At 39.6% G+C, this 15,332-nt stretch overlaps 1 protein-coding gene across 3 annotated transcripts in view; it reads right to left on the bottom strand.

The window, feature by feature from the left end:
- PDE11A (phosphodiesterase 11A) overlaps positions 1-15,332 on the bottom strand; it is a 413,214-nt gene that overhangs the window by 169,905 nt on the left and 227,977 nt on the right. For all 3 annotated transcript variants that reach the window (XM_060621932.3, XM_060621931.3, XM_060621933.3), the window contains exon 7: positions 2,344-2,419. In XM_060621932.3, coding sequence (XP_060477915.1) covers positions 2,344-2,419 — 76 coding nt within the window. The remainder of the gene's footprint in view (positions 1-2,343; positions 2,420-15,332) is intronic.

The following is a 15,332-nucleotide window of genomic DNA, read 5'->3' as shown; positions in this document are numbered from 1 at the left end:
GGGGCGCCTGGGTGGGCTCAGTCAATGAAGCATCTGACTTCAGCTCAGGTCATGATCTCACGGTTCGTGGGTTCAGGCCCCTCATCAGGTTCCCTGCTGACAGCGTGGAACCTGCTTGGGATTCTCTCCCTCTCTCTCTGTCACTCTTGACTCGTGCTTTCTCTCTCTCTTAAAATAAATAAATAAACTTTAAAGAAAAAAATAAATGAGATAATGTTGGAATGTTTTAAAGTGAACATTAAAGAAGTTGGGAATTAGGACACCGTCAATCTTCAAAGCAAGGTTAGTTCTGCTTCTGTTACCAATGGGGTACATACAGTTCTAACAAACTTAATTTATGTACACTTCCTCTTTCCAAAGTTCATTTCCAGCACTGTGCCAGATGTCTCAAAACATACAGCTCTAACCAGAAAAACTGAACAATCTTGAAAAACATTCCCCTGTGTCCCCATTTAGTACAAACAAAAAAATAGCTATAATTCTAAAGCATGGTTGTGTTTTTTAAAATACCTAACTTCTCACTAGGGAGGTAAGTCATCATATGCTAGAAGACATATGTAATGAAACACAAATCTTTTAGCATGTAGTAGGCAAACTGCAGTCTTAGTTTTGAAAGCATAACAGATGTTTACTGTTACGAATGAAAGCTATGGGGCAACTGGGTGGCTTAGTGGTTAAGTGTCTGACTCTCGATTTTGGCTCAGATCATGATCTCTCCTTGTTCGTGAGTTCGAGCCCCGAGTTGGGCTCTGTGCTGTCAGCTCAGAGCCTGCCTGGGATTCTCTCTCTCCCACTCTTTCTGTCCCTTCCCCACTTGCCACCCCTCCTCAAAATAAATAAAAAATAAAAATAAAAGTTAAAAAGAAAGGAATGAAAAGCTAGGATTAGATTTGAGGTTGCCACTGGACACTAATCTTAGAATATTCTGTGTTCATTAATATACCAATATTTTTCTATAAATTAAGCAAATGGATGAAAAAATTCTGTTATGGCTTAAGTCTTGACAATATTGACAGAATACTAAGTTCTTGATAAGCAGCAGTGCCTTTCAGTTTAACAGGCAATGTCAGGGGGAAGCGAAGAGAGGCAAATAGATGCACTAGTACCTAGTCCCCTAGGAAAAAAATCATGTTTTAATTGTGTTTCAATAATTTTAACTAATTCCTTCACTCTTTATGACTTCTCTAACCACTGACTTCTTCCTTAGGTTTGATACTTTCCTGACTGAGGTTTTGAGGGGAGGGAAAGAAGAACAGGAGGTAGAGAAAACTTAGAAGCTCCTTTGGACCACAGTTCCATATTCTGGGTCAAGTACAGCCTATTTTATTTAAAAAAAAAAAAATTTTTTTTTAACCTTTATTTATTTTTTTTGAGACAGAGAGAGACAGAGCATGAACGGGGGAGGGGCAGAGAGAGAGGGAGACACAGAATCGGAAGCAGGCTCCAGGCTCTGAGCCATCAGCCCAGAGCCCGAGACAGCGCTCGAACTCACAGACCTCGAGATCGTGACCTGAGCTGAAGTCGGCCGCTTAACCGACTGAGCCACCCAGGCGCCCCCAGCCTATTTTAGAATCATCCAAACAGAAAGATGCATGCTCAGTATATGTCTAACAATACATGTTTTGGGGGTGCCTGGGTGGCCCTGTCAGTTGAACATTTGACTTCGGCTCAGGTCATGATCTCGCCATAGATGAGTTCGAGCCCTGGGTCAGGCTCTGTGTTGACAGCTCAGATTCTGGAGCCTGCTTTAGATTCTGTGTCTTCCTCTCTCTCTGACCCTCCCCTGCTTGCATTCTGTCTCTCTCTCAAAAATAAATAAACATTAAAAAATTAAAAAAAAAATACATGTTCTTTTTCCTTTGCACATACTCTGTGTGTAAAAGCATAGATGTAAACATAAAGATGTAATGGAAAGTCTGTATAGGAGTTAGGAGCCCTGACTTTTAATCTCTACCCTGCTACCAACTCCCTCTGTGATTTTATTCTGGCCTTTGCATGATACCCCCACTTCAATTTCTACAAGGTAAGATAAGAAAGTCCTATTAGTTGATTTCTGAGATCTCCTCCAACTTCAAAATTATTGTTCCTTGGTTAAAAGAATAAATATTTGTTCATTGTTCGGATTAATGTTGATTCACCAGGAGTCTGCACTTATGAGATTAAACAAAAGAATGAAACATAGGCTGACGAGTCCTGGACATAAAAGAGGGGAGCAGGTATCAATTCTTGGTCTTTTCAGTAAGATCAAGTGTAAAAGGGGCGAGCAGGTAAAAAAGATAAGGTGTATTTTAATGTAAATTTGTCTTTATAAAAGAAGTTTGAACTACTTAGGTAATGTCTTACCAATTATTTGGTGGTTGCTATTCCAAATAGGGACACAGAGAACAGATCTTATGTGAAACCCAGATATCTGGTCAGCCTAGGATATAAGAAAATAGTTAATTAAAATTAAGCAACATTTACCCATTTCTGACTTACAGCTTACCACTCTTTATAATAGACATTTTAAGATCACTTTTAAAAAGATACATTATAATCTATTTTTTAATGCATATACTCACCTGTCTCTTAATTTAAAACATCACTATGAACATCCTAAGGGGATCAAGTCCCTACCAAATATGAATCAACCAAATGACCCCATGTCAACACCACCTCCCCCAATCCCTGCAGCCACAGAGAACTGGGTGTAAAACTCTTGATCATGATCATACTACCAGACAAAAATTCTGGCAACTGTTTCTGCCCTGAGTATAAAGCATTTTAATTAAACCAGTGGTCAATGGGCACATCTGTTAGTAAAAGTGTTTTGAGCCTATAATGCTGCCATATGTATAATTAGTTTTAATACTCTATATTTTTAACATCACTAATTTACTATGTATAAAATAATATACAAAAAATTGAAGTTGCAAAAATATACAATAAATGTAGAGGTTCAGAGATCTTCTTTCCTCTAGAAGGCTGTCGGATGACATATTTAAAATATGAAGGTATAGTAACCAGGATCAACAAACATCATTCAGTAAAAGCTCCATGTAATATTAAAACTGATGGTCCACATCTGAACTGTTAGATAAGAGCTACTAAAAACTGACAGAGCATTGGTGAGTTCATATGACCTTGAGTTCTATTGAGAAAGGTCATCCTGCCATCCCAGTACTATAGGAAAAACAATAAGATATCAAGGTTTTAGATCATGACTATTGGGGTAAAAAGGTACTGTAATATTTTAAAACATTGTAGCACTTAAGAGCTACACATTTAAAACATTTGAAATTGGAAGTTAATTTACACACCTAAATTTTATGTTTGGATTGTTTTGGTTTTCCTCTGAGAAAATAATCTTCCAGATGTCTTCTATTCTTGATACCAATATGCAAGTTTCTTTTTTTAAAGTACTTTTTTTGTTTTGTTTTGTTTTGTTCAAGAAATCTTCCTCTGCTCCTGGACCATGAAGATATTCTCCTATTCTTTTCCTAGAATCTTTATAGTTTTAACTTTCACATTTAGATCTGCAATCAAACTGGAAATGATTCTCGAGAATAGTGTGAGCTAAGAGTCAAGATTCTTCAAGTATCTATTTATCTACCACCTCCTATGCACCAGATACATTGCTGGTGTGGATATAAAAATGAAGTTGAGGATATAAAAATGAAGTTAAACAGTTGCTTGAGGAACTCACAATGTAGAGTGAAGACAGAAATAGTTAAGATAAAATAAGTGTCCAACTAACGAATGTTCGCAACACTATAGAAAAACCAGCAACTGACTCTGTTTAGAGAAATCAAGAGCAGCTTTAGATCCTTACCAGTGAGTCTTCAGTGACAGGGATGACAGTGACGATGATGAGCTAACATTTACTGGGTGTTTGCTTCATGTCCGGCACCCTATTCGGCACCCTATTCGGCATTATCTCATTTACTTATTAAAACAACCTTACATGTAGGTACTGTTAACATCCTCCCTTTCAGATAAGACTCTGATATCTGCCTTGAAACTGGAGAGACTGGTTCAAAGGAAATCAGACAATAACAAACACATCCATCAAAGTTACCCTCCAAAAGAAACAAAGTGGTTTTCCTCCTCTCCCTGAGGCTAACAGTCTGAATTACAGCCATGCTAGTGAGCAGGAGGAGATTGAAGTCGATTTTCCAGGTCTAGGAGGTATAAGCTACAGACTTGGACTGGCCAGAGCAGCACTGGAATGTGTGGGTCTGTTTTGCTGGCGGACACACAACTGTCAGGTGTCCTGAACCGGTGCTGAGAAGGAGGCACGATTGCTCTGCCAGCTCTGGGACGACCATGGCCCCACTCTAACCCTTCCTAGGAGATCTGAAGCAGCTGAGGAGAGAGGTCATGGTGCAAGAAGACAAGGAACATGCAGTGAGTGAAAGAAACCAGGACAGAGACGGCTTGAGAGGCTGGTGGCGAGAAAAACAAACCCTAGGCTGTTTGCCAGTGAAATAAGCAAGAATTCTGTTTACCAAAAATTATTGTAGTTCCCCAAAAGAAGTTTTTATTCTGGGGAGCTGAGAGTATGTGTTCTCCCATCCCTCCTGAGGATAGCATGGAAGTCTCTGGTTTGAGTAAGAGTGGCTGGAGTCCCTTGATGTGGGGAATACAGGAAGTTTGAGTGAGATGATCCTGAGTTCAAGTTATAATTGAGATGGCAGGGGAGAGGGCGGTTAGGGACTCATCCTGATGTCATCAGCCTCTGGTTCTAATTGATTGAGTAAAATCACCAGGGAAGAACTTGTTCAAGGAAGACACAAAAGGGCTGAAAACTGGGACATGATATTTCGGGCAGAAACATGAACACAGGGTCAGTGACAGGGAGGAAAAAGAACTCCAAAGCTCATACTCTTAACCTCCATGCTTTGTAGCATTTCTAACCTGTGAATACATTGCTACAACCTTTCTGGAAATAGATTTACTGATGTGTATCCAGAGTCCAAAATGTATAAATACCCTTGACCAATTCCTAGGTCTAGAAATTTATTCTATGGTAATTATCATAGCTATATACAAAAGTTTACATATAAACATATAAATCATATAATTACCAATGATAGTGATATATTAGAAATAACCTGAATACTCAACTAGAGGGAGTAGGTTGAGTAAACCATAGCACATCTACACAGTGGAATATTATCCATCTAATTTAAATCATGCTATAGAAGAATATTTGTTAATGTGGAAAATTTTAACATATTAAGTGACAAGAGTGTGGGTATCTGTGGGTGTACAAACACTTACTATATACATTGGAAAATCCTGGAAAAATTATAACCAAAGTAGTCCTCTCTGAATTGTTTGCCTATGGGAGTTTTTGTTTCTTTACTTTAAAAATAATCTTTACTTTTTAGAACAGTTTCAAGTTCACAGCAAAATGAATGCAAGTACAGAGAGTTCCCATACATCTCTTGCCCCCACACATGCACCTCAACATCTCTCAGGACCAACATCACTCACCAGAGTAGTACTTTTGTTACTACTGATGAAACCACACTGATACATCATTATCATCCCAAGTCCACAGTTTACATTAGGTTCACTTGTGATGCTGTACATTCTATGGGTTTTGACAACGGGGTCATAATGTATCCACCATTAGAGTATCATACAGAGTAGTTTCAGTGCCTCTCAAATCCTTTGTGCTCCACCTGTTCATTCCTCCATCCATGTTCAGATCTGGCAACTACTGATCTTCCCCCTGCCCCAGCTTTACTGAGGTAGAACTGACAAATTTATAACATGCTTAACGTGTACATCATGATGATTTGATATATGTATACACTGTGAAAGTATTCTTTCGGGTTTTTTTTTTAATTTTTTAAGTTTATTTATTTATTTTGAGAGAGACAGAGTCAGCACGAGTGGGGGAGGGGCTGTGGAGAGGGAGAGAGAGAATCCCAAGCAGGCTCTGTGCTGGCAGCACAGAGCCCGATGTGGGGCTCAAACCTACAAAGCTGCGAGATCATGACCTGAGCTGAAACCAAGAGTCGGACACTTAATTGACTGAGCCACCCAGGCGCCCCTGTCTTTGGGAGTTTTTAAATTACTGTTTGCGGGTGCCTGGGTGGCTTACTCGGTTAAGCGTCTGACTTCAGCTCAGGTCATGGTCTCACGGTTCGTGGGTTCGAGCCCCACATCGGGTTCTGTGCTGACAGCTCAGAGCCTGCAGCCTCCTTCAGATTCTGTGTCTCCCTCTCTCTCTGTCCCTCTCCTGCTTGTGCTCTGTTTCTCTGTCTCTCAAATAAATAAACATTAAAAACATTAAATAAACAAATAAGTAAATAAATAAATTACTACTTGTGTTTTCTAAATTTTGGATAATGAATTACTTTCCCATAAGGGAACAAGTTATTTTCTAAATAGAACTAGAGTGGAACAATAGTGTCAAATTTTGCAGAATAGTCAAACAGGATAAGCACCGAAAATGGGCTCTTGGATTTAGTAGCACAGAAGGATAACTGAAGGCAAATATAGTCAGGGCAAGAAGGGATGGGATGAGGATCAGAAGTCAAGTGGTTAGTTCTGAAGGAGAGGGAGGCCACACTGAGAGTGCAGAGCTGCATTGATCCAACACTAGAGGCTTACATGGGCTGAGCACAACAGGAGAGGAGAGGCAACAGAGGATGTTGAAAATGTCTTTTTTTTTTTTTTAAAGGTTTATTTTTGTGTGAGAGAGAGAGTGTATGTAGGGGAGGAGCAGAGAGAGAGAGAGAGGGAGACAAGGATCAGAAGTGAGCTCTGTGTGGACAGCAGCGAGCCCAATGCGGGGCTTGAACTCACAAACTGTGAAATCATGACCTGAGCCAAAGTCAGATGCTCAACTGACTGAGCCATTCAGGTGCCCTGAGAATGTCTTTAAATCGTTCTCACTGTGGCTGAGGGAAGGAAGTGAGGCTGGGACTAATTGGCTATGAAAATAAGGAAGAGAGAGCAGTAATGATCAGCATGCTTGAAGAGCCCAGCAAGATGGGAGAGAGGGAGGGGAATGGCAGAGTATGATGAGGGTGAACTTTCCAAATTGAAGATCATTAGGGCAATCCCCCCACTTGTCTATCTGTAGCAATGCTGTTGTTTCTAGAAAGTTCAACTAATCCAGGTTGATTGTATAACCATATGAAATGGCAAGGGCTGGGAGCACATATCATCCCCTGCAGGGACTGCAGGAGAAGAGCACAAAATGTCTGAAGAATGAATACCAAACAAGGATGAAGAGGAATAAGAAAGTATGAAGGAAAGAATCATCTCTGTTCATCACAGAATCCCAGGTCTCCAGATCATATCAGTCAATGGCGCTCAGAAATATTTACTGCCCTCTCAACCCTGACCAAGGCACTAGAACTCTCTGTCTCAATTTTGTCATCAATATTGATCTTGTGCAAACCAAAATGTCAACATTGGCTATCTCCAGATTTTGGTATGGTAGCTGATTCTCATCTTTTTTCCTTTGTGCTTTTTCTTATTTTCCAAGTTGTTTTATAAGAATATGAGCATGAAACGGTTTCAAAATTTGTAAGGTGTCTTACAAATGTAAATATTACTGAGAGGAATACCTGCCCCCAAATATCCACCCCACTATTCTACAAGGTCCCCACTCCATCATTCTCAGTTTAAAACTCACATCATTAGAGTCCTAATTGTTAGACCATATGAGACTAAGCAGCCTTTCTAGAAGGTTACAATTAAAATAAACATACTATCTGGTAGTGCCTACTTCTTTCCAATTAAATATCTGTATACCTAAAAATTTTGTCTAGTCTGTGTCCTGATTTGGTTTTTCCAGTTGATGGATCTACTCAGAGCCATCAAAACACACTTGTTACATTTTCCAGCCTCTCAAAGGTGGTCAAAGGAAATGTTAAATGAATCGGTGATAATGTAACACTATTCTTTAATATTCAAAATGTTTCCTTTCCCTATAAGGATATGTACAATTTAAGCTATAATCTAAAGCAATACTTTATCCCTCAAATGTCAATCTACCAGTAAGAAATTCTGGTATTAGGACAAGCTGAGGGAGACGTTCTGAAGTCAGTCCCTTCATTTTCCCGAAACTAAGTAGAGAGGCAGTTTCTTTTTGTCTACCTTACCTACACATAGGATCAGTCCTAATGGCTTCTAGAACATACCTACAAATGATTCCTTAAATTTCTGACAAAAGTACTCCTAAAGAAATAACTGACCTTTGGGCTTAGAACTGAGGCATTGTCTTCATCACCTATGTAGCAAAGTCTGTTGTACTCTTACAACCATGGGACCCCTATACTGGTCTTCATTCAGCAAAGCTACCCCATTCTATACCTTAATTCAAGTCTTAGTAATCCTCCTGACCTTTTTGCCTTCCTGGTCATCTGGAATTCTTATATCCCACCAACCAATCTTCCCTAGCAAACCCTACTCCTGGGAAAGGATCTCAAACTGGCTTACACTGAGTATCAGCACTTGAGAGATTATTGGTAGCAAATGCATTTCAGCAGGTGCACAGAGCTCTATCTCTTAATGGTTTCAATTTTGCACATTTCCCTTTGTCAGGAGCAGCAGAGCTGATAGACCATGAGGCGTTATAGAGAATAGACAATGAACTGTCCTCCTGGGCTAGCACTCAGCATTTCAGATTGTGCTTTGCTATGAAGATCTGACAGGCAAAATGGGCTTTAATGCTTTAAGTCAAAGGATCTTAGAGCCCAGAGTCCCATTATCCTTAAGTGCTACATGACGAGGGCAAGAACTATTGAGTTGTCTTCAACAGGCTTTGATAAGAAAAAGAAAACAACAAAACAAAACAGAGAAAGAACCTCATGTGGGAAAACTCATGGGATTGAAGCGTGACGGACTTAGGGCCATGACACCTTAGATATAACTGTGTAACTGGGCATCAGCCACCATGGTAGAGGAGATCTGGGTGCTGATGGGTTTCTTACTGCTCTTAAATTTGTAACAAATACATTTGTCACCAAATCATCCATGCAGAAGGCGTGTCCTACATTGTAGTTATCTTCTGCCATCTCCCCTGTGCCAAACCTTTTCTATTCAAATGTTGGGTCCAATTGTTCATTCCTGCTGCAGGCAGAGGACAAACTTTGCACGTAATGGCTCTGAAAATTCTCCCCATAACAATACAAATGGGAGGAAATACTAAATTAAGCAATAGAATATTATATCTTATAATGACTAAATAACGGCTTGTTGTGCATTAGTGTATTTGTTTTAGGGTATTCTTTTGAATCTAGTATGAAAAGAAGGGCAGAAAGCTTTGCAGATAATGCACTAGAGTGCAACTAATTATTGGAGGATGAATTCATAAGCACAATGCCAGCTAAAAGCAAGACCAGAATAACTGTTTCAGGGTATTTGTAAATAGAGTATGCGCTCTAAGAAGCCACCTGATACAACAGCAGGTCATCTGAAAACGCACTTTATGTACATGCCGTTGGCACAGTCTCAAACGAGTATCTTAGGATAAAATCCAAGCAACACTCCATGCTGACCAGGGCAATAGAAAATAATCCATCTAAATTCCCCAAAGATACAGTAAGACAAGTTAATTTACTTAGATCTTACATTATTTCAATTCTAGTTTTGAGTAATAGTGTATAGTTTTTAGAGGGCTCACAATAGCCTGGCAAAATATAATTTCACATCAGATATAAAGGGTCTAAAATTTTAAAATATCTTTATAATTTTGCCTGATTACAAAAACAATACAAACCCTTGGGAAATTTTTAAGTAAAAATAAAATCAAAAGCTCTAATCTTTCCATCTCTATCATGGCAACTATTGACAGTTTAGTATAAGTTCTTGCTGATCTTTTCCTACAAATATACAACATGCTTATGCATCAATTTATGATATATTCAATAACATATCATATATTCATAAATAAAATATATAAAATGTTCAACAACACTTAACAATAATGACTATTTTTTTTACTTCTTGTGTGTCTATTTATTTATTTATTTATTTATTTATTTATTTATTTATTTTAATATGAAATTTATTGTCAAATTTGTTTCCATACAACACCCAGTGCTCATCCCAACAGGTGCCCTCCTCAATGCCCATCACCCACTTTCCCCTTAAGTACTAAACATTGTTCCAGTTGTTGGGGAGATATCAGTGAACAAAACCAACAAAATTCTCACCTTCATTGTGGTTACATTCTAGCGAGAGAAGACAGATGGCAAACAATACAAAAAAATACAGAAATAGATTACATGTTAGGAGGTGTTAGGAATTACAGAGAAAACATAGAGCAGGATGAAGGGGACTTAATATCAAGGCTGCCAGGCTTTACTAACAGGTAACATTTGAAAGATGATTTTAAAGAAGTGAGGATGGGAGCACGCAGATACTGGGGGAAGAGAATTTCAGATGAGGGAATAGCCAGTGCAAAGGCCCTGAGATAGGTGTGTGAGTAGCATGTTCTAGAAATAACAAAAAGACCAGTATGGCTGGAGAAGCAGGAGTAAGGGCTGGGGTTAGATAAGAGGTGCTAGATTGTGTAAGGGCATTGTAAACATCTGAAAGAATTCTGAGTCTGGCTTTTACTCTAGTGGCATAAGGAGACTTTGAAGAGTTTGTGAGCAGACTTTTGATATGCTATGACTTGAAATTTAAAAGCATCTGGTTATCTGGCTATTGTAATGAGAACAGAGTGCAAAGGAGAAGAGTGGAAGCAGAGATTAAGAGGTGATGGCCATGAAATAGTCCAGAGATGAGGGTGGCTTGGACTTGGGAAGTAGCAGTTGAGTGGTGAGAAGTGGTCAGATTCTGGATAAATTTTGCAAATAGAGCCAGTTGGACTTCCTGATGAGTTACATGTGCCAAATGAGAGAATCATGCCTATAAAATTTTTGTCGTAAGCGTCAGGAAGGATTGAGTTGCCTTAATAGAGACAGGGAAACAGAGAGAGGAGTAGACTTGGAAGAAAAAAGGTTGTGGGCTCTGTTTTGGACATGTTAGGTTTGAGGGGTCTGATTGAAAAATATGTGTATATATGTGTATGTATATATGCACATATATCATTCTATACATTATTCTATACACACTTCTTTGTGTTTGTTTTTTTTTTCACTTGTGGACATTTTTCCATATCAGGACATAGGGAAGATCTTATGGGATAGAGAGATTTTGTGTGGGTGCAATTTTCATCATTATTATAGTATGGTAGGCAGAATGCTAAAGATGACCTCTAAGATTCTCACCTGCCACCTTCCACTTTGTACATATCTGGCATAATCCTCTCCACTTGAGTGTGAGCAGGACTTGTAAATATGACAGGATAATCACTTCCTTGATTAGGTTATGTTATGTGGCAGAGGTGATGGGACAGCCACTCTTGTGATTATGTAAGTCACCCCTGACATTATGTAAGCCTCTGTCACAGCCAACTGGAGTGAGATTCTCCTGTTGGCTTTGAGCAGGTGAGCCGCCATGTGTGAGAAGGCCATATGGCTAGTACCTAAGAGCAATTTCCAGGAGCTGAGAGAGACTTTTTACCAGCAGCCAGTAAGAAAATGGAAACCTCAGTCTGCAACTGCAAGGAACTCAATTTTACCAACAACCTGAATAAGCTCTGAAAAGTGCCAAAGTACAAACGAGAATGTCACCTGACTAACACCTTACTTTTAGCCTGTGAGACCCTGGAGCAGAGAACCCAGCTATGTCACGCCCAGATTTCTCACCTACAGAAGGTGAGAGATAATAAGTAGGCGTTTGTTTTAAGCTGCTGAATTTGTGCTGACTTGTTATGTAGCAATAGAACATTAATATACATGGTATTCTGTCCAACATCTTTAGGAGCCAAGCATGGGTACTGCCTCGCAAGGAGAAAATGACTGGGAAAACTACAAAGCCCACCTACATGATAACCCATGAACATGAGTGCTTCTTCAGGCACTATAAATAAATATAATTAGGTATATATACATATTGGTCTTCCATTCTTTTCATGGAGGATGTAACAGAGTCTTGTAACAGAATAAACATATCACAATCTTCATAAGGTGGCAGAATTTAAAGCTCAGAAATTTAGTTCTGGCTCTGTGAGTATCTTATATAACCATTCTGTCATAAATTTCCACCCATAAACCAGAGTCTGGCCTTACAATCATGCATGCTATCAAGCACAGCAGGCGCTACTCCTAAGAGTCAACTCAAACAGGCAGACAGAAGGCAAATAATCACTGTGGCTTGCCCTCTAAGTTGCTCTGTTTCCCACAAGGAGGGAACTCCATTAAATATGTAATACAATCACAAAGAGAACACCCAGCAGGAGGACAACTATGATTATTTGCCCCATCGCCTTCACAGCAAGCTCCTGTGGCACCTGGGATGGGCTTTATATCACATTAAAGATCCCTTTGTAGTTTCTATTAAAAGGAAGACCAACAGTTTCGAAACTGAGGTTTCAAAATAAAGATCATTCTCTTGCTGTCTACCTTTGGGCAGAGTTTGTGAGGACTTCCCAGAAGTTATTATAAGGCATGAAAGACACCAAGATTGGAAATCCAGTTTCCACTTTAGCTGTACAGCTAAGGCAAAGCTTGGTAGGATAAATTCTCTCTTATTAACAGGAAATAGCCACTGGCATCATGAATCTCCAAACTGACAAGCTTCCCATGTTAGTCTAAATTGGAGAAGAAACTACCAAATGCACACAAGAGGACGTGCTGTGGTTGGCACCCAGTTAGAGATCTGAAGAATCCACAAGATGGTTCCCGGGGAGAGTCATTCATCAGTGCTCTGGACAGTTTCATTCAGGGAGTAGGGAACACTTCCCTAGCCAGTGTCAATGATCAGGAGCATCCATTTGGGCTTAACATGAACAAAAACTAAACTCCTATTGTATTATGCCATGGAGATTTTGGAGTTTATTTATTGCCCTAACTGATACAGTGGTTTGAACGTAGGCAACAGGGCTATGTTTGAAATATACCAGTGTAATTGGCTTTTTAGCTATATGTTTTAAAGACTGGTGGGTTGTTGGGGATTGGACTGTGTGGGGAGCCCCTGAAATTTGATCATCCTTAATGTACCTTGCAAATCTGGCCTCAGGATGTCTGGCCATTCTTTTGAAGAGCCGTCTTCATATTGCTGGCTCCTTTAGGGGAAGAGATGATGACCATCTCCCAAGATGCATCTCACAAGACATGCATCTAGCCGTCACCACTTTGTAACTAATGCCTATTATTGTTCCTCCTCTGAGAAGACAAGAAAAGACCTGGCTGTCTTGAAGACCTACAGGTTGTCAGATTAGTGCCACCATCTCTTCTTCACAGTCAACAAACAATCACCCTTAACTCTCCTCTTTGGCTACAGACTTTCATCTTCCTTCCCCACTGTGCCTCCAGATGAAGAGGACTGAAGTTGGCTTGTCTTTAATCAAGGTCTGCTGGTCTGCAGCTCTGTGTAAAGGCACCCTCATTTAGAGAAAAAGACCTGCTACTAGCACCCCACCCCCACCTCCAAATAAGAAACGAGTCCTTAATCACATGAGTATCTTCACTGACATTACAAAATATTGATATAGAATTTTGCATGTTACAATATATACTCAAGTAGTACGCCCAAGATGGCTCAGCTGGTGAGGGGAGCTTACAGGACAAAAAGTTAAGTCTGCTGGCCAACATTCATGTACCTCTGTGGATAGAAAAAAGATGGAGTGGTGATTCCATTGCCCAGGCAGCCCCTTACCAGCTTAGGGAATTGAAGTTCCTGTCGGTTTTGTGCCCTGCCTTGAGGAAGGTGTGTGGCCTTAGGTAAGTCACTTTAGCCCTCTGAGTCTGCTTCCTCAAGTGTAAATTAAAGAAACCTCAAATATTCCTATTAACTGAAAGTTGACACATCTACAGTATGAAACCTCAGGATAAGGCCAATCCAATTTTCAGTGTTCTATCCCAGGACATTATATTGTCTGATGAATTGGGTCCTTCTTCATGTTCAGTGAAGAGATTTCAGGTTGCCAGAATTAGCCACTGAGCCACTGAGAACTTTAGGATAGATAAATGTGTTTCTGGCAAATTTAAGTTCATTATATGGACTTATGTTGAGAAAATCTGTAGGAAAAATAGGAAATGCTTTGAAAAAGATTACCCATGCTACCTCTCTGCAAAGTATCATTCTTGTTAACCAGCTTCAAACTACTCAGGGAAGTCAGTGAATATAGAGAACCAAAAAGCAAGCACTTTTTCCAGTGAAGAAAACTCTGGGAGATGCTCCCTTAATCCTGGCTTAAAAAAATCATTTCCTTATATTCTATCAGTGATAAGTAACTACTCAATTATGATTACTGGTAAAAATTATGGATCCACATGCTAGCAGACCAAGAAGAGAGGACTCAAACCTTTGCAGGAAGACAATGCAATTCTAAAAGTTACCCTCTACCTCTTTGATGATTACAGAATTACTGTTAGTGCAAGAATGAAGCATATTCATTTTGTCATGGTAATTTTTTATCTTGAGGAAAATACTTAACACATTAATAAAAAATATTTATCTGAAATGGTTGTCTTTATCTTATGATCTACACCATCTTACATCAGGCTTCATGGGGAGAAGGTTGGGGCCTCTTAGCCTCTTGGCACTGTGGCTCCGTCTGGAGTCTCATTCATTATTAACATAAACAGTTGACACCTGTCACTGAGGCAAAATATACTTGAGAAAGGAGGAAGCCTAAGCAGATAAATAATGTTGCTTTTCTTGGTATGATACATAACACACACATGCATACACACATGTGCCTACACACACACACACAACACAACATATACACAAATTTGTAGGACATATCTACTAAATGCCTCTCTCTCTCTCTCACCTCCAACTGCATTAATTCCTTTCTATTTTTTTCCTTAGCATGAGAAGGGAAACATAACTTTAAATTCCAGTACCATACAAAGAGACCATGTAAATATCATATATAATGCATCTCCAGATTTGCATTTGAAATTTGGTTATTAGGTGTGTGACAGACTGAAAGCATTTTAGGTGTAAGGACAAGAAATAATGATGGTCTAAGTACATGCTTTATTTTATCAGAGGGAAGAATGTGATTTTACTAAATAGTCACTGCTTAACCTACCACAGTTTACTGCCTTCAGATATCATTGCTTCTAACTACTGGATAAAAGCATGATATTTTGGGGGCGCCTGGGTGGCTCAGTCAGTTAAGCCTCCGACTTCGGCTCATGATCTCACAGTCTGTGAGTTCGAGCCCCGGGTCAGGCTCTGTGGGACAGCTCAGAGCCTGGAGCCTGCTTGGGATTCTGTGACTCCCTCTCTCTCTGACCCTCCCCCGTTCATGCTCTGTC

This window comes from Panthera onca, chromosome C1 (genome assembly GCF_046562875.1).
Source record: "Panthera onca isolate mPanOnc1 chromosome C1, mPanOnc1 haplotype 2, whole genome shotgun sequence".
NCBI classification, from domain to species: Eukaryota; Metazoa; Chordata; class Mammalia; order Carnivora; family Felidae; genus Panthera; species Panthera onca.
The sequence above is the reverse complement of the archived record's forward strand: the minus strand, read 5'-3'. Positions and strand labels throughout refer to the sequence as shown.